General features: G+C 52.5%; 2 protein-coding genes across 14 annotated transcripts in view; both read left to right on the forward strand.

Moving 5' to 3' along the window:
* The first annotated feature begins 613 nt into the window (after positions 1–613).
* On the forward strand, positions 614–12843 carry JPT2 (Jupiter microtubule associated homolog 2). The gene is made up of 5 exons (XM_020886463.2): positions 614–723; positions 2950–3089; positions 7245–7387; positions 9472–9517; positions 10311–12843. Exons 1-5 carry the CDS (start codon positions 680–682, stop codon positions 10484–10486), a joined length of 549 nt encoding a protein of 182 aa, XP_020742122.2. The 5' UTR covers positions 614–679; the 3' UTR covers positions 10487–12843.
* A 2898-nt stretch (positions 12844–15741) lies between these two features.
* The window catches only part of MAPK8IP3 (mitogen-activated protein kinase 8 interacting protein 3), a 41047-nt gene continuing 38894 nt past the window's right edge, over positions 15742–17894 (forward strand). For 12 of the 13 annotated variants that reach the window (XM_020886424.2, XM_020886426.2, XM_070460885.1 and 9 more), the window contains exon 1: positions 15743–16239. In XM_020886424.2, the coding sequence (XP_020742083.1) occupies positions 15922–16239 (318 nt within the window). In that variant the 5' untranslated portion in view covers positions 15743–15921. Of the gene's footprint in view, positions 16240–17894 lie in introns of all 13 variants that reach the window. The other variant, XM_020886429.2, reaches the window with a different exon arrangement.

Below are 17894 nucleotides of genomic sequence, written 5' to 3' on the forward strand. Positions count from 1 at the left end.
TGCTTTTTTCTTTTTAACTGTGCACTCTGCAAACAGCCCAAGTGGCCATCATCCGGTGCGATCTCAGAGGAATCGATGGACTGTCAACAGTGTAATTTAGAAACACCACCAATGAATGTGTTTTATTTTTGTTTTTTCCAACCAGGAATCAGCTGCACGCTTTATCCCTTGCTTCCCGTTTCTTAGTGTTCTTGCCCCCACGACGTGCAGGACAGAGGAACTGCTGTTTCATTTCCTTTAGCCACGTATCCACGTGCCATTGACTGGCTCGCGAAAACCAGGCTTCTCGGGATAGTCTAGACCGTGCTCATCGCCCCTCGACGCTGGCCCTATGGGTTGGGTTGGTCGGGCTAGAGGCCGCCGGGTGCTGCGAAGAGTATTGGCAAGGTGCTCGGATAGCGTCCGGCCCCGCCCACCTCAGGGCCATCCCCTTCGGCTTGCTATCCAATGGTGGCGTCTGGCCCCGTGAGCGACATCTACTTTCACCAATCATCTGCGTATCTGGCGCGGGCCTCTGCAAGCCTTCGTCTCATGAGGCGGAGCCCGACACTGCGATAGGCTGCTGCTGCTTGACTGATGTCGGCGACGCCCAGTGGGGACGAGAGGCCGGGTCTTTGACTGCGCGGGGCCGGGCGGGAAGGACGGCGCGGCGGACTGGTGGCTCGGAGTGGCGGGCGACATGTTCCGGGCACCGGACAGCGAGGGCGGCCGCGACGGCCCCAGGTGCGGCGCGGGTGTGGGCACGGTCATGTGGAGGGCGTGCGGGCGGCGGGGCGGCCTTGGTGAGCTCACAGAGCCGGGGCCTCCGCGGCCGGGTGAGGGAGGTGGGCGCGGCTGCGGCCCCGGGAGGCCTGAGGTGCGCCTCCCCGCGCCTTCCGCCCCAGCACGCGCCGCTTCCTGGGCGGGGGCGCCGCAGACGCCGGCAGAGCGGTCTTTAGTGGGGGACGGGCGTGGCGGCGCGGCCGGGACCCCGGCGCCCTGTGGCGTGTGCGCGAGCGGACGGGCCTCAAGGCGAAGTGTCTTCTTGGGAGCCCGCAGCCCGGGAGCCAGCGGCGCCCTCTTCCCAGAATCCCGCAGTCGAGGAGCCAGGCGACACCCTCGCCTCTTAACTCCGCAGCCCCGGAACAAGGGGATGCTCTTCCCGCTAACCCCGCAGCCCGAGACCCAGGAGTCGCCCTCCCCCACTTTACTGACCAGGAAACAGGCGGGACAGCGAGTGACAGAGCAGACCGACTGGGCTTAAACGATCAGGAACGTGCCGCGCGCGCTGGCTCGCTTTCTAACTTGGGGAGCACTGGGTGCTGGGAGTCACGTAGAGTTGCCTGGGCTGGAGGTGTCCTGCCGTAGGGGAAGTCTGCCGCGAGGTCGAGCTGGTTCTTCCGATGCCTGAAAGTTTCCTTTACTGTGAGCCCTTTCTGTGGCCTGGTCGGGCAATAAGAGCAGAGGAGTGTGGCATCTGTGGAGGTAAACAGTACATAGAATGAAAGGATTGTTTCAACTGCTAAAATCACTGCAAATTTGAGGGAGTCAGATCAGAATTCAGTACTACTCCTGGCCAAATCATCAGTCATTAGCCCCTAGCCCCTGTAACAGTGACCACTTATCCCTCCTGTCTGGGTCTGTGCTGATACAGGACTGGGAGTTTATCCTGGAGTGCTCATATTGAATCAAGTTTCTGGCCCTGAAAACCGCTGTTCGGCATCCGCACCAGCTGGCCGAGGGCTGCCTCCCAGCACTTTCTCAGTTGTGTGCACTAAGGACACTCTGTCTTTGTTTACATGGCCTGGCACTGGGTGCCCTGCAAACACTGGTGCAGTTAGCGAGGACGCACCACAAGGACCACTGCCCCTGGGCTGGCTTCCAAGCTGTGGGAGACAGTGCAGAGCGGGTGCTCTCAACTGATACCTCACTTCTCTGGAGTGTTAAGTTGTTTTGAGAAGATGAGGGGAAAGTTTTTCCTTGTAGGATGCCGGAGAAGGAAAAGCCACCTTCTTAATTGGGTGATTAATTGGGAGCCTCTGCTTGGGGTGGTGCTTCCCAGGTGGCGCTAGTGGTGAAGAACCTGCCTGCCACTGCAGGAGACACAAGAGAAACAGGTTTGATCCCTGGGTCTGGATAGATTCCCCTGGAGGAGGGCATGGCCACCCACTCCAGTATTCTTGCCCAGAGAATCCTATGGTCAGAGGAGCCTGATGGGTTACAGTCCATGGGGTTGCAGAGAGTCGGACACGACTGAGCCACTAAGCATGCATGTTTGGGATCTGTTAGCAGCTGCGGGTTTTGAGGCCATGTTAAAGGAAGGGAATCAAGTGGTGGCTGTTAAGAGGACTAGGTCAGATTTCCGTCTTAAAGCCCTGCTTTTGTTTTCTTGCTAAGGGATTATCTGGTGTTAAAGGGATTTTAAAAGCGTTATGCTTCAGCCATTGTTAACCTGAGGTCTTTTAAGCTGTAGGGTGTACATTTGTAAAGAATTTAATCCAAGTCTGTATTGCAGTTTGACTCTGGTAGCTTTTATGGGACATGGGGATAGGCTGTTGGGGGTGGAGGGGTGGGCCTTGACGAGCATGGGCCCCTCCACGCAAGCGTCAGTGTTATGGTCCCTGCCTCTGCCGTGGTCCACTTGCACTGTGTTGTCACATGCCCCAGCACTCCTGTCTGCTAATTAAAATGATAGTGAAACTCTACTGAACTAGCTCCATTTGCTTGTTTCAGGGAAACTTAATTTTTTGATGAGAGGTCCCAGCAGTAACTTGAGAGCATGTACAACTCTGGAGGTCTTGGCAGAACCAAGTTGTGCAGAGAAAACCTTTATGGGAACTCAAGGGCAGGTGGGGAGGTTTGCCGGCTGGCTATGAGCGCATTGTGCCCCTCCACAGATGTCTGCCTCAGCCCTGGACGATGGTGCCCCGGCCAGCCGCTGTCAGTCCCTCACACCTTCTCTGTTTGCAGGGCCACAAAGCCTCCGGGAGGAGAGCCGGGCGATCGTCCAGAGGAAGCCGCACCTCCACGCAGGCCGGACAGGATGGCTTCTAATATTTTTGGACCAACCGAAGAACCTCAGAACATACCCAAGAGGACCAACCCCCCTGGTACGGGCCTGTGACTCTAATCCTCTGGCCTCTACTGTTCTCTTTTATGCTGCTCTTTTGATAAAAAAAATCTCTCCTCCTTTATATCAGTCCTTTCCAATGTTTCTGGTGTGGCCTGTACCCTGCCATCAGAGTCCTGGAGAGGAAGGGATCCTGACTTAAGCTCTGTGTCCTCCAGGTCGTCCTGGACTTGCCCCTTACCTGTGAACAGATGCTGGCCGTGTGCAGGCGCCGAGCAGTGCATGCAGGCACATGGTGGGGTTCTGCTTCCTGCTGGGGAGGCTCCCCACACTGGCTGGTGGACTCCTTCAGATTCTTGAACTTGCCTGCAAGTTGTGTGTTCAGAGTATTTTTAATCAGATTGTGAGCAGGACTGAAACTAAATAAAAAGGACGGCTCAGCCTGGCCTGCAGCCCTGTGGCTTCACAGTCCTGACGCACCTCTTAGTGGCTCCAGTGGGAGGAATCTCAGAAGAGCCTTTCTCTTGGCTGATGGACAGTCCAGCATAGTGACCACACAGTGGTAGTCACCTGAGGGGCTTTCCCCATCTGTGTCCACGCAGGAAAAGCAACGTTTGTACCATCCTTAAAGGTCTGAGAGATGCAACACAGAAGTCAGTATTTCAGACAAATGATGAAGTCAAACAGAACCGGAGCTGGGACTGCTCCCTACCCTGTCCCTATGTTGAGTACAAATATCGCTTCACAGACCTGGAGGAACAAAAGCAATGGATGCAAAAGCTGGATTTTCGTGTGGTTTTCAGTGGTCAGGTGGGGTGGAGGTTTGCAGTATCTTTGCATTTAGTTATGGCAGAGAAGCAGGTGGTTTTGTTGGGTTTTTTATTTTTGGCTATGCTGAGTCTTCCTAGCTGCACATGGCTTCTGGTTGCAGAGCACAGGCTCGAGGATGCGCGGGCCTCAGTAGCTGTGGCTCCCGGGTTCTGGAGCAAGCAGTTCAGTAGCTGTGGGGCATGGGCCTAGTTGCTCTGCGGCATCATCTCAAACTCTCTGGACCAGGGACTGAACCCATGTCTCCTGCATCAGCAGGTGGATTCTTATCCACTGCACCACCAGGGAAGCCCAAGAAGCAGGTGGTTCTTACAGAGTAACATTCTCATGCACCCAGTTGGTGGGTGCAGAGCCCTAGTGCTCAGCCCTGCGTATCCTTTGTGCCAACCAAGTGCTATAGCAGGTAGACTCAAACAGGGGGCGCCTGGGGATGGGCATGCTGGCTGCCGGGGCTTAGCGCCGTGGCGTCTGCAGCTGTCTCCGGGGCTCTAGGTTCTCCAGGAAGTATGCCACATGGGGTGGTTCTGCTTTGCCAGGCTCTCAAAAACCTGTGACCCCTTGGCAGCCTGGCCCCCTACCCAACTAGAGAGTTAGAAAACCAAAATGTAACAGCCGCCTGGAGGCACCCTGTGCTGAAACCTCTGCTCCTGGCGCTCCTGTTGTTTGGGGTTTGTTTTCTGTCCTGCCAGGGCCTCTGAGATGAGAGCTGAGCAGTTAACAAATGCTGGAATCCCCTCCTGCCTCCTCCCATCGCCCAGAAGCTCATTTTAACTGGTGAATGAATTAACATGGAGAAACATGTTTTAAAAAGAAAGACAGGAAGGAGCGAAGGGAGAAAAGCACCTGTGATGAAGTCTCACGGGCAGCTCGGAATGAAACCTGCAGGCGCATCCTGCCGGCACTCAGTCAGTGGACTCTGGGGAGGCCCCCCCGACCAAGCGCGTGCGGAGGAGGGGCCCCACTGCCGGCCATCCCTGGACGTGGACCCGGGCTGGTTGGTACCGTGTGTCACCTGCTCTCCTGGTTTAGACCTGAAGGTGGGGATGGACGTGGGCAGGCTGTTTGGTGTTTGCAGGGCCTGTGTGGGGTGCTGGCCGTCTCCACAGCCTGGGGAGATATGTGACCCCCTCTACAGAGGAGCTGAGGCTCCGGTCCACCAGCCAGTCTGGGCCTGCAGCTCACTGGTGGCAGAACTCGGCCTTTGGATATAGGTTTTCCTGACTGCCAGCTTACCTCCAAATGGGGGCTGACTTCTGAAATGGCATTGCCAGGTCAGTATAAAATGCTGGTGCTTCGCCTGGTCTTCAGACACGTCCTTCAGGGCGTCAGCAGCGTCTGCCTCCCACACTCCACCAGCACGGGGTCATGTCTCCTGAGATTTGGGTCTCTAAAAAGTGTATCTTGGATTTATTTTTCTCTCATTATGAGTGAGTTGAGCATCTTTTCCACCTTCAAAGCGCACTTCATCTTTCAGGTAAAGTGTTGAGTAGTAGACACACAGTGTGATTACTTTTCATAAAGTTCAAAACAGAACTCTGGTGTTTTTCGAGTGTGTTGTTGACGAAGGTGAAGAGGAAGGAACCCGGGTTTCTGGGGGCTGGCGGTGTCCTGTCAGACTAACCCATGCTCACCTGTGATCATTGCTGGAATGTTTGCTGTGTTTGTGTCTCAGGAATTTCTCTGTCATGTTTCACAGTTTTTTAAATGTCTTTAAATGAGCAGTGCTTCTAGCCAAAACCTTCAGATTGAGTTACTTTTATTTTTGTCTCGTATTTTAAAATAAGCTGAACACACATCTTAGAATTTACGTAAGCGTGACCAGCAACAGCTTGGTAACAGGCATTCGGGGGGTGGCCTTGGGCAGCAGCTTCTCTGCACTTTGGGGCCTGGATGTTTTTGCTGACGACACCCTGTCAGTAACAGCAGCGTGTCTGGGAGCTTCCTCTCCAGGCCCCCCTCCGCCTCGTCCAGCCAGGTGCTGTCCAACAGACGGTCAGTGGCTGAGCAGGACCCAGCCCAGGGACTGTGGCTGGGACTGGAAGGCTTGCGATCAGCCTGACGTGACGTGGATGTGTGTCTTTTCCTGCGGTCAGACCCACCTGTTCTCTAAGCTTCTCCCACCCTAGAAAGGGTTCTCGTGCTGGGTTCTGTCCTCAGAGTTCTGCTCGCTCCTGTCCTGTCTGTGTGCGTCATTACAGCCAAGACGTGACTGTAAATTTTAACCTCTTGGAGGCAGTCAACAAAGATCACTGCTGTAAAAATGAGCACATTTAGAATCCTAAGCTCCCACACCACCACTGCCACTGCATTTCTGGGGGGCTGGGGCCCTTGGGGGGGGTGGAATAATGGAGATCCAGATGTTTGAGAACACCCTTCCGTCTACAGTACGGAAGCCGTGTGCCGACCATACTGTCTTGCGCCGTTTTCACTGAGCATTTATGTCCCAGCATTGTTGTGAGTGTTGGACACACACGAGCGGCAGTGAGTCATGACTCCTTTCTTCGGCGCCTTGAGGTGGGAGGGGCCTTTATTACCAGTGCTCTGAGGGTAAGGAACATGGGGCACAGAGGGGCCGGGTAACTTGTGTCTGGTCTCAGCTGCGTGTGGAATGCGCCTTCTTTCTCCTGTGAGATTATAAATCTTAGCTCGGGACTCTGTGGAAGAGAGGCGCTGGTGTTTGCTGATTGCAGGGGTGATTGGCCGGTGCCATGTGCTAGAGTCTTTCTGTTAATGTCAGCATTTATGTCCCATGTCTGTGCCTCAGCCACCAGCTTATAAGAACTAACTTCCGAGATGCATATTTTCAAAGTAACTTGTCAAATTGTTTCTGTTCAGCAGCAAAGATGTTAAATATCTGTAATTCACTGGCATATCTAATTGTCACTGGAAGTTCCAGCCAGATTGAGGTCAGGAGAATGACTAATAAATGTTTTCTAAATTACAGGTTTGCCTTGAACAGGGCATGTTAATTCAGTTCTATCCATCTTACCTCAAAAGTTAGCAGCTGTTTGCCTTTAATGTATGAAAGAACTTTTCTGGGTTTAATGCAGAAGATTCTTGAGCAGAAAAATCTGAAAAGTTCAGGGTTAAGGACACTCTAGAGGGGAAAATGCTGTTTTAGACCACCTGCCCTTCTTGCCCCTAGCAGCCAGCCCAGTGCAGTTCAGGTCCAGTGATGAAGGCCCAGCCGGACATGAGAAGGGGCTGGGGTGTGATGTGGGTCTTTCAGGATCCCTTGTCAACCCAGTCACCTCACCCTCAGGCTGAACTCAGGACTGGTCGCCATGAGGGGAGGTCTCTCAGGTGATCAGCGTGGAGGGGTTGGGTGGGTATTCCGGGCTGCTCATCACTCTGCTTGTTTCTGCAGGGGGAAAAGGAAGCGGTATATTTGACGAATCGGGGCCTGTGCAGACTCGACCGCGTCTGAACCCACCGGGGGGCAAGACCAGTGACATTTTCGGGTCCCCCGTTGCTGCTGCCTCACCCACGGCACACCCAAACAAACCCAAGGTACGGACTAAGAGAGCAGACCTAAGGGTGACAGAGGCAGAGCTGGCTCCAGGCACTTGTCTAAAAAGGTTCCAAGCAGGTATGGCGTGCGTTAGGAGGAGACAAGGCGGGTGACGTTGCTTTTCCTGGCTGCAGCCATTAGTCATCAGCGCTGCCCTGAGTCATTGGAGAGTGTGTTCCAGCCTTGTGATGACAAGCCCTAGGGGACGCTGGTGGCAGGGGTGGCCCACTGCAGGCAGGCCACCAAGAGCTGCTGAGGGTACTGATAAAATGGAACTTAAAACGGGGCAGCTTGCCTCTCAGCAACACTTCACTGTTGTCATCAGTCAATAAGTAGAGTAGCTACATTGGATTAAAATTCACCAGATACTTAGAATTTATGTGTTCCTGCTACTATTTTTAAAAATCTAGTTTGTCCCCTTTGGAGAATGTCCATCTGGAAAACTGCTGATGGACAGAATCAGGCACTTACTTAGCCAGTGTTTCTTCATGAACTGTATGTACCTCAGATGACAGCTGCTGAGGGGAAGTTTCCTCATAGTATTCCAGCCCATAAATGACGAGTGAATTACAGAATTCAGAAATTACCATTTTGCAAGCTTGTAATGAAATTGTAGGTCTAGGCGGCGATCATCAGTGGCTGCTCATACATCAGAAAACAGGACACCTCCAGAAATGATGGGCTTCATGCTAGAAGTTCATCATGGGTCACCTTTGAATTCTTGTCGAAACAACCAAACCTGAATCCGACCAAACCTCCTATTAATGGATGCCACAGGGATTCAATCAGAGTAACGCAGAATATAGGAAACCGTGTGAATTCCTTTTCAAAGACTGATGGTTGCAGAATATGTAAAGAACCCCTATAGTTCAACAACAAAAAGACAGACACATTCAAAGATGGATAAAGGCAAGGGGGAGAGATGAAATGGAGATCTGGGGTTGGCAAATGTGAACTATTTTACATATGATGGTTAAACAAGGTCCTGCTGTGTAGCACAAGGAACTATACTCAATAGCCTGTGATGAACCGCAATGGAAAAGCATATGAAGAGGAATATATGTATGTATGTATAATTGAGTCACTCTGCCATACAGCAGAAATTAATACAGCATCGGAAATTAACTATACTTGAAGAAAATAAGTTTTTAAAAGTAAAAATTTCAGAACCAAAAAAGGGAGGGAGCAAAGAATATGAATAGACATTTCTCTAAAGAAGACATCCAAATGGTCAGTCAGCACATGATCGGTAGGGAGATGCAAATCAGAATCACAGCGAGATACCACATCACACGTACTGGGATGGCTGTTATCAAAAAGACAAAGTAAGGAATGGTGAGGACATGGAGACATGGGAACCCTCCGACACTGCTCTTGGGAATGCATAATGGTGCAGCCACTATAGAAAACAGTTTGGTGGTTTCTGAAGAAGTTAAAACACAGAATTTTACTGTATGAACCAGCAGTTTTACTCTTAGGTATATAACCTCAGTTGTGAAAACAAAGCAAACAGATACTTGGGGAGACCTGGTTTAATGGTATTGTCCTCAGTGACCAGAGGGTGGATGCAGCCCCGCTGTCCCATCACCAGGTGACCGGGTGAGCCAGAGGTACTGCGCTGTGCTGCGCACGTGCTGGGGATGGCTCAGCCACAGAGAGGAGCAGGGCTCTGACGCACAGGTGGGCCGTCAGGGAGAGCGCCTGCTGAGGTTAAACGACCCTGTGTGAGACGTTTAAGGGGTCATTAACTTTTGCAGTTCAAAGAGCTGCATCTTGAAACATTTATGGATCAGTGAAATACAGGATTTGCTTTCCAATCAGCCTGTGAGGGGCAGGGTCTGGAAGCCGGTAGGAGTGCGGCTGAGGCCGGAGTGGAGGCGGGCTGGTGTCACTGGCTGCGGAGCAGGGTTACCTGGGGGCTCACGGGGCTCTTCCTGAGGCTTTGTTTCCAGTTAAAACTGTCCAAATAGACACTTTTTAAAGATAGAAGTTGACCCGGGTCACCCACAGCTTTCTCCTCGTCCACCTGAGCAAGGCTGCAAGTGTCCGAGCAGTGGATTGACCTGAGTTTGCCTTGTTGCAGGACCACATGCTCCTGTGTGAGGGAGAGGATACACCAGACCTCAGAGGTGAGCTCACTGTCTGTCCCTTCCCCGGGGCTCAGCTCTGCGGGTCTGCTGGTGGACCGGGAGGGGTCCCTGTGCCCCAGCCCACCTGCTGATGAAGACGGCAGAGTTGTGACCGTGGGTGGGTTTTGTGTAGGAGAGAGGCAGGGGAAATGGGCTCAGTTACTCAGTGACAGCGTTCCCACTGGCTTTTCTGTACCTCTTGTCCGTGCTGGTCAGTCTGGGCCTCAGGCCACAGCATCCTCTTCTAGAAGCTGATCTTGTATAGTGAATGGCAGTGGTCCAAAGCCTTCAATGAACTCTGACCAGAGGCTGCACTGGCAGCGGGTGGGGGGGACTGCAGGGCTTCATGGTGGCGGGCGGCCGCCTCAGGTCACCCCACGGTGGGCTGCCGCTCGTGGGGCTGGGTGTGGGGCTCGGTCCCAGAGTGCCCGACCTGACTGGGCGCTGATTACTGCCTTCAGTTGATGATGAAGAGGTGGGAACAGGGTCAGTCAGGAAGTCCAGGGAATCCTGCCTGGGCCCTCCACTTAGGAGGAGCTTCCCGCCCTTCTCACTCGCTCTGAGGTTTTCTCTTTAGACTTGCGGTGGTAGGGAGCAGCATGGAGGCCAGCCAGCAGCGTGGAGACGACCCCTAGGTGTTCCCCCGAGCGTGGCTCAGGGCCTTCTGTGCTGACCTGGCCTAACACCATGCTGTGCGCGCTGCTCCAGGCCACAGACTTCGGTTTGCGTGTGCGGCTTGCCCACCGGGTGACGGGCAGCCTCTGACGGGCCCTGTGCTGACTCTGTCCTTCAGCCAGTGCCTCACCCAGACAAGATCCAGGTGAGCCCGGCGGCCCAAGAGAAGCAGCCCGCGTCCAGGAGCCGGCGCCCACCGTCGACAGCCATGAACCCCGGCTGGGTCCCCGGCCTCGCTCCCACAACAAAGTCCTGAACCCGCCCGGAGGCAAGTCCAGCATCTCCTTCTACTAAGAGGCCTGCCGCGTCCCATAGCCAGACAAGAAACTCCAGATATAGGATTTCAAATAGTGTAGTTCCTTTAGCCTGAAGGAGCAGGGTGGGGAGAGGGTCTCTCCGGTGGACACCTGAGGCTACTACCCAGTTCACGGCCGTCTCGAGATGAGGACCCACCTTCTGGACTCCAAGGGAGGAGATGGGGCCCTGGTGTGAGAGGAGCTCCCGGGTGGGCGGGAGGGGAGTGGGGCCAGGCCAGGTGCCCCCGAGAAGTGGGGTCTCACGTCCTCGGTGTGTTTGCTAATCGGGTATCTAGGAATCACTAACACAGTAGCAGAGATTAAAACCTTTGAGAGAAAACCAAAACCACAGGTCTGCCGCTGTGGGACAGAGGAGCCATTCCAGGGACTTGTTCGGCCCCACTGTTTCTCACCTCCATTCCAGAGATTTTCTTGAAACGTGTTGGTTGCTTTTCCTCAGCAGCTGTCAACAGAAAACCAAAATGCTGTGTTCCGTCATATGCTTTATGGAGAGATTTTGCACCCTGCTTCTGCCCTCTCAAACCTCGGCCAGGTCTTAACGTAGGAATCTCTGCTTTTTGTCCACGAGAGACTGGTTTAGACTCCACTCTACAGGCAGTCTTGCTTGTGAGTTCCTTTTTTCCTCATCAGCCTTAAGTCTGGGCCTTTACTCCTCACCAGTGATGTGGACTGCTCCCTTCACCAGCGACACTTCCTGTCGGCAAGACCACTACCTTCTACAGGACTTTAAAACTACCCAGACACATCCAGGTACTGGCGTTGTTTAAACTGTTCCTGTGTCCTCCTTTATATTCCTGCTGACAGTGGGAAGCATAGATGCCTGAGAACCCTGGGTTCTTAGGTTTGGCTTCTTTGGTAATAGCTCAAGACCTGTTCTCAAGTGCCAGCTTTACTTCAGTAACTGTTGACTCTAGTCTGTTTCTGACACCTTTCTAGAAAAAAGTCTGTCGCTCAGGTACACCAAAGAGGAGGGAGAGTTTTCTTAGAGCACCCTTTCTAAAGCTTTGCAGAACCTCTGGGCCACATTCAGTTTCCAGACAAGACTTAAGAGACCTTAGGCCAGGAGATTAAATAGTTTGGCAGTACATTCTCAGCTGTCTCATTCCATGGTATTTGCCAGCAGAGATACCAGACTGGCAAGAGTCATGATGCTATAGTCTGTCAGATGGAAGTTTCTCCCATTGTGCCTCTAAAGGGTCACAGTGTCAGCACCTATACTACAGTCACGGGAGACCAGCAGTTTGTCGGGGGGAACTATGGGTCCGAGTGCCCACTAAGTTCATACAGGTGCTAGAAACGTCTTCATCACTGCAGTGTGGCCACGCGTGTAATGGCCTGAACACTCCAGTGCCTGTGAGAGCTCCCCGCCAGGCTCCACACCCTCCACCAGCACTGGAGGTCTGCACGGTGCTTGCCAACCAAAGACCCGCTCCTGTCCACCTGCTGACTTTGGAGCTGAGAAACTCTTATTCCATGTGATTCTCTCAAGCGCCTCCTGTCTCCCTCCAGCCTTCAAGTGGTCGTTTATAAGAAAGTTGTCTGGAACTCAGAGCATTTTTTCCCCCATTAAAAACTGACATAACTGGTGATTAGCTATTAAGCTCAAACACACTGACTTACACAAGTTACAATGAGATGTTCCAAAAGTAGGCATGAACTATTTATAACCATTTTGTTGTGCGTTTTAACATACAAGAAAACGATTTGTGGATTCCATATTGGATGGTCAAGAAGACCCTGACATGCTGCTGGCCCTCAGGGCTTCGGCCTTACTGTCAGCTGCACAAGGGGAAGAGCTTTCTGAATCAGTCCCCTGGCAGGGACTTTGGGGCAGAGCTGGGAACCAAGGCTGAGTGGGGGTTGGGGGAGGAGATCACCACCGGGGCAGAGCCCAACGCAGCAGGACCGCGTCGCCTTACTCTCGTCCCGTTTCCCTCTTCCTTTCCTTCTTTGGGGCCGTGGGCCTGGGTTGAGGGAGCTGGGATGGTCTGGTCATGGGAGGAGCCGCAAAAAACTTTGCTCCTTTGAACCTGATGGGGGAGGCCATTTGTATTTGGAAAATGCTCTGTACGTTGGGGATTGCCTATGTTTGGGAGGTTCATTAACTCTCTGCATCCTTTTCTCAGCCTCCAAGCTACATTGAGAAATTACTGGTCTGTGTTTTTATTAAGCCTTCAAACTTTTTTTACATGCATTTGGTGCCAACTTTTTTGTAAAGCTGTCATTGGAAACAACAAACCTGTGCTCACATCACAATGTAACCTTAAGAGGAGCCTATTATTTTTACAAGGCAGGAGTGGGTATAGCTTTTGAATTAAACTTAGCAATCATGTACTCGAGAGTCTTTGCCTGTTGGTCATGTGCACAGTGTATGTGTGTGTCCGCGTGAGGGTGGGCAGGTGGGTGGGCGGGCAGACGGCCCTATGTGCTCACGTGTTCCCTCTGCATCCATTCTCCAGAGCCTGAACTCTGCTCCTTTCCTCACAGCTCTTCATTGGTTGAAGGGGTTTGCCTTTTTTTTTTTTTTTTAAAGCCAGAGGATGCCCAAATTAATCTTCTGAAAGTTTATGGATTCAAGGTTTTTTCATTTGAAAACCAAAAACTTAGCTTCTAAAAGAATGGATGGGAATGTGGCAGTGTTCTTTTTAGTTTCTGTAAATTGAAGGTAATGATTCTTTTTTCTCTTAACACCACTCATTTTCCTGCAGAACTTGCCTCTGAGTTGACTTTGAAACTGCCGTGAAGCCTGGCCATGAATAGATGAAGTGCTGACCTATTAGAATCTGCCTGTAGATTCGCGCCCTATAGAAAAAGCATAGATTGTTTTTCCTTTCTATGTATTAGCCGTATGTATAATCCTTACATGCATTAAGTGGATTGTGGGTAATGGAGCTACTCAGACAGCCTGCCTGGAAAGCCCCCTAGAAGAAACTTCACTGCATTCTGCCTGCTGCATCAGGGCCAACTACCCTGACAGCACTTAGGAGAGAAACCCAACATAGGTGACCTGGCACTGTCTTCACTTGTTCATCTGAAAATGTTTCTGAGAGTGCAGCATGTGCTCCCAGGATTGGGTGGGGCACTGGCACCTACTTGTAGCAGCTGCTCCAGCCGCAGACAAGCACTGAGGTCTTGGCCTCAGTGAGTGTGGCAGCCTGTTGGTCTCCAGAGGCCAGGCAGTGACTGAGTCAGAGGACCAAGGTGGCTCCCCTACGTTATGGGGACAAATGGAAACTAAGGATTCCCTCTTCAGTTCTGTGCTTTATCTAGAAACATACTGGCTCTTTTGACAGAGTGAAACTTGTTCTAACACCTTTGTGAGTCGAACCCTGCAAGGATGTCTGTCTCCTCCCGTGTTACCCTGTTCATTTCTTCTGAATTTTTGTTATATTCTTAATCCTTAGCATTCTTGGAGCTCAGGAATGAAATTTCCTGTTACATGTGTGACTGCAAAGTGCTATCTAAACTTCAGCTTAGGAAGAAATGAGGGACATTACAGGGACCTAAGTGACTAGCAGGCATTTGGGATGAATACTTAGAAATTAAAGTAGAACTTTTGAAACCTGTGTGTCCAGACATCTTAGATTTTAGGGTCTTAAAATGAGAAAAAGAAAAGGCTGAATAGCAAATTATCTTTACAAATCTGAAAGGAAGCAAGTTCTAATTCAGTTAGCTTTAGCTCTCAGAGTGTGCTAGTTATTCTTCAGTAAGCATCAAGAATTATCCAGCATATCATTTTGTTAAAACTTCATTTTCTCTAACCAATTTCAAGTAATAAATCTGCCCAAACATGTTGTGAAAACTAATAAAGTTGATGCCAACTCATTTGGCCTCTCACTGTTGTAGTGGTGGCTGCTGTACTCTATTAGACATTTCAGTAATTCCAAAGGGCCTACATTTCCAGGAGAGGGCTAGGGCAGAAATCTCAGACATTCCCCAAAACATTTACAACCTTCCTCTGTAACTTGTTCACCAGAAGAAACATTTCATCTGTCCTGGTTTATCATTTTGAGAAAATAAACAAGTCTATATTTATTGCATGCTTACTATTTGCTAGAAATGATACTAAACCCCTTTCATGGTCTTCCTAATGTTCCTCGTAGGTTGGTAATTGTTTCAGGCTTAGTTTTCCAGTTGGCCAGATGAAACCCCAGGCAGGCTGAATGTGAGATTGAAAGCTCCAACCCTTTCTCAGTGGGGTGGGTGAGCACCCATACAGCAAGGGGAACAATGTGCAACAGTATTTAGGGCCTGACCCGCAGGAACGTTCATTGGTGCAATCAGGTTAGTAGGACCTCACTTTGAAGCGCTGCATCAGGACAGGGATAAAAAGCATTTCTGTTGGCACTAAGCTGCCACTCATGGGTTTTTGATCAGGATTCACACCATCTGTGTGGTCCCCAAAGTTGAAAGTGTATGTCTTAGGTTCACAGTCTCAGATGACAGTGGAAAAAAATGCAAATCAAGTGGCTAAAAGTGGAAGAAATAACCTATAAAAACTGGTAGAATTAATCAAGCAGGACAAATGGAAACTTAACCGTTGAGGGACTTCCCGCCATCACTGCAAGGGGCACAAGTGCCATCCCTGGTCGGGGGAACTAAGAAGATCCCACGTGTCCCGCAACCCCCAAAAGTCGCTGAAATTAAAAACTCGGTGTAGGAGTTAGGTTACACAGCTCAAGTGAAACTGGGAAATCTGAAGAAGTTACACAGTATCAGGACACAGAAGTGTACCAAATGAGACTTTGTTACTGGATTTAGGGACCAGTCGGTCAACTTGCGGAGGGAACATGGGAGGGCGCGGGCCCTGGGGAGGGAGTTCGGAGAGCCTACTCTGAGGAGCACGCACTGCTGTGCAGTGAAGCTCCACAGCCAAGTCCACAGCGACCAGGCCCGCACTGCGAGCATCTCAGGGGAGGGAGGGGCGCGCGAAGATACCGCCCATTTCTTTGGAGGAAAGAGTGGGCGCACGGCCGCTCGCTAAGTCCCTAAGCCGTACAAGGTCATTTATAGATAGTCTTCGGACAGACGCCGTCACTTCATAAAAGTCCACGCCGGCATCGCGGACACGGGAGGACGCGTGACGAGAAGCTCTCCCCGCTCCGCTCGACCGAGCTTCCGGCCCGGAGACGGGCTTCCTCCTACGTCACGGCCCCTGCGACCCCTAGCGGCGCAGCGCCGCGGGGCCTCGGCGGGCTCCGCCCCCGTAGTCTGGCGGGCGGGACTTCCGGGCGGCGGGACTTCCGGCAGCTGAGTGACGGGAGCAGCATCAGCATCAGCGGCGGCGGCTGAGCCCTGAGGCGACAGCGGCTGCGGCGGCGACGAAGGGCCGCGGCCTGCGGACCACGGGCAGCCGGGGCGGGCGGGCGCGCCGGCGGACAGCGGGCCGCGCTGGCGGCTGCGGTGGCCACGATGATGGAGATACAGATGGACGAGGGCGGCGGCGTGGTCGTCTACCAGGACGACTACTGCTCGGGCTCGGTGATGTCGGAGCGGGTGTCGGGCCTGGCGGGCTCCATCTACCGCGAGTTCGAGCGCCTCATCCACTGCTACGACGAGGAGGTGGTCAAGGAACTGATGCCTCTCGTGGTGAACGTTCTCGAGAACCTCGACTCGGTGCTCAGCGAGAACCAGGAGCACGAGGTGGAGCTGGAGCTGCTGCGCGAGGACAACGAGCAGCTGCTCACCCAGTACGAGCGGGAGAAGGCGCTGCGCAAGCAGGCCGAGGAGGTGCGTGGGCCGGTCGCGCCGGGGCCCCGCCCGGGGACCCCCGCCCCGCCCCGCCCGGGGACCCGCCCTCAGCCCCCGCCCTGCGCGGGCCCCAGCTCCCGCCCTACCCAGCCCACCAGTGCCCCCAAGCCCCGAGCCCGACCCGGGGGTGATCCCGACCGGGAGGTGGGCCCGACCCAGGGATGAGCCCGACCCCGGGATGAGCCGGACGGGGGAGTGAGCCCGACCCGGGGGTGAGCCCTGGCTCCCCCTTCCTCTTGGCAGGCTGCTCCAGCCGGGAGCCCCAGCCCTGAATCACCTGGCATCCCTGGGGGACCTTACAACCTAAACCTTCCCGGGCCTCCTCTATATCCCCCTCTCATTGCAGACGCCAGTTCTTTTTGCTTTTGTGTGTGTGTTTTGCGCAAACGTGTTCAAGACCGCAGTTACTACTTCTGGTTGCTGCAATTCTAAACCCTTCCAGGAAGGGGATTTATGGTCTTAGGGATCTGCGGCCAGAAGAGGTGTTGTCGGATCTTTTCCGTGCCTCTCTGACCCAGTGTTTTGAGGGTCGGTGACTTGGGTGAATTTGGTGACTGACGTAAACACATAACCAAAGCCATGGTTAGGTTGCTTTTCTTGCATCAGACGAAAGACTCCAGGTTTCTGGAGGCGAGTGCTGTGTTCTGTGGTTTCCTCCGTTGGGAAGATAGTCAGCTTATGTGGGAAAGGCTGAGAAATTTCACTGTGGCTTCTGAGAAGATAAAAGTAGAATTTTGAAGTATTCAGTCGTCCTCTCATAGCCTGGAGCTCACTTGTTTGTGAACTGGTTAGAAGAGTCATGCATTGCAGGGAACACCGCTTACCTTCATTCCTTCACTATGAAATACTTAGCCCCATTGGCAGAGCCAGGTGGATTCGGGGGCCCCGGGTTCTCCTTCCTACTTTGCGTCTGTGACCTTGTCCATGTCGCCTGCCCCTCTTCCAGATTTTTATTTTCCATCAGTCATATGAATCGGCTGCCATGGGTGATCTCTAAGCCCTGACGTTCTGATGTTCCAGGCACTAGGTGATGCTCTTTGACTTAAGAATAGGAAGTTTCTTATTAAATGAGTTAAATTTCTTTTTAATTTGGGTTAACATGTTTTTTATTTTAGTATTGAAATGGAAGATTGCTTCAGTATCTTGGCGTTTTCTTAAGGCAGGGCAGTTTATGTCCTCTTCGTTTGGTTTAAAGCATGTTTATAAAATTCCACCACGCCTTGCGTTGTCCCTACTTACAGTGGCTTATTTTGCTCTTGGGTTTTCCATCCATCTGTCAAAAGGCGATTGCCTATTGATAGGGGTGCCAGGCTCCACCAGAACTGATTTAGGACTCTCGACTTAAGGGGGTGCAAGAGCTTGTGGAATCCTAGAGTTCAGAGTGGCCCTAGGCATTTACTGGGGAAAGAACTGGCCTGGACTGGGGGTGGGCCAAGGTCACATGGTCTAAAAGAACCAGGCCAGGACCAAGTCTGCCCTGACCCCTGACTTCCTTCCATGTCATGCTGCTGTGGGAGGGCACAGAGCTGCACCCCCAGGCTGGAGCACTGGGGCTCCCCTCACTAGCCTTGGGCCAGTGGCTGCCTCATGCTGGGCAGCACCGCCCACTTCCCTGACTGCTCTTAGCCGCCATT

This window comes from Odocoileus virginianus, chromosome 33, assembly GCF_023699985.2.
Source record: "Odocoileus virginianus isolate 20LAN1187 ecotype Illinois chromosome 33, Ovbor_1.2, whole genome shotgun sequence".
Taxonomy (NCBI): domain Eukaryota; kingdom Metazoa; phylum Chordata; class Mammalia; order Artiodactyla; family Cervidae; genus Odocoileus; species Odocoileus virginianus.

Coding starts and splice junctions, on each gene's coding strand:
- JPT2 (XM_020886463.2), top strand. CDS start 680: ATGTTCCGGGCACCGGACAGCGAGGGCGGCCGCGACGGCCCCAG. Junction 3,090..7,244: donor CAAGAGGACCAACCCCCCTG/GTACGGGCCTGT, acceptor TTGTTTCTGCAG/GGGGAAAAGGAAGCGGTATA. Junction 9,518..10,310: donor GGATACACCAGACCTCAGAG/GTGAGCTCACTG, acceptor TCTGTCCTTCAG/CCAGTGCCTCACCCAGACAA.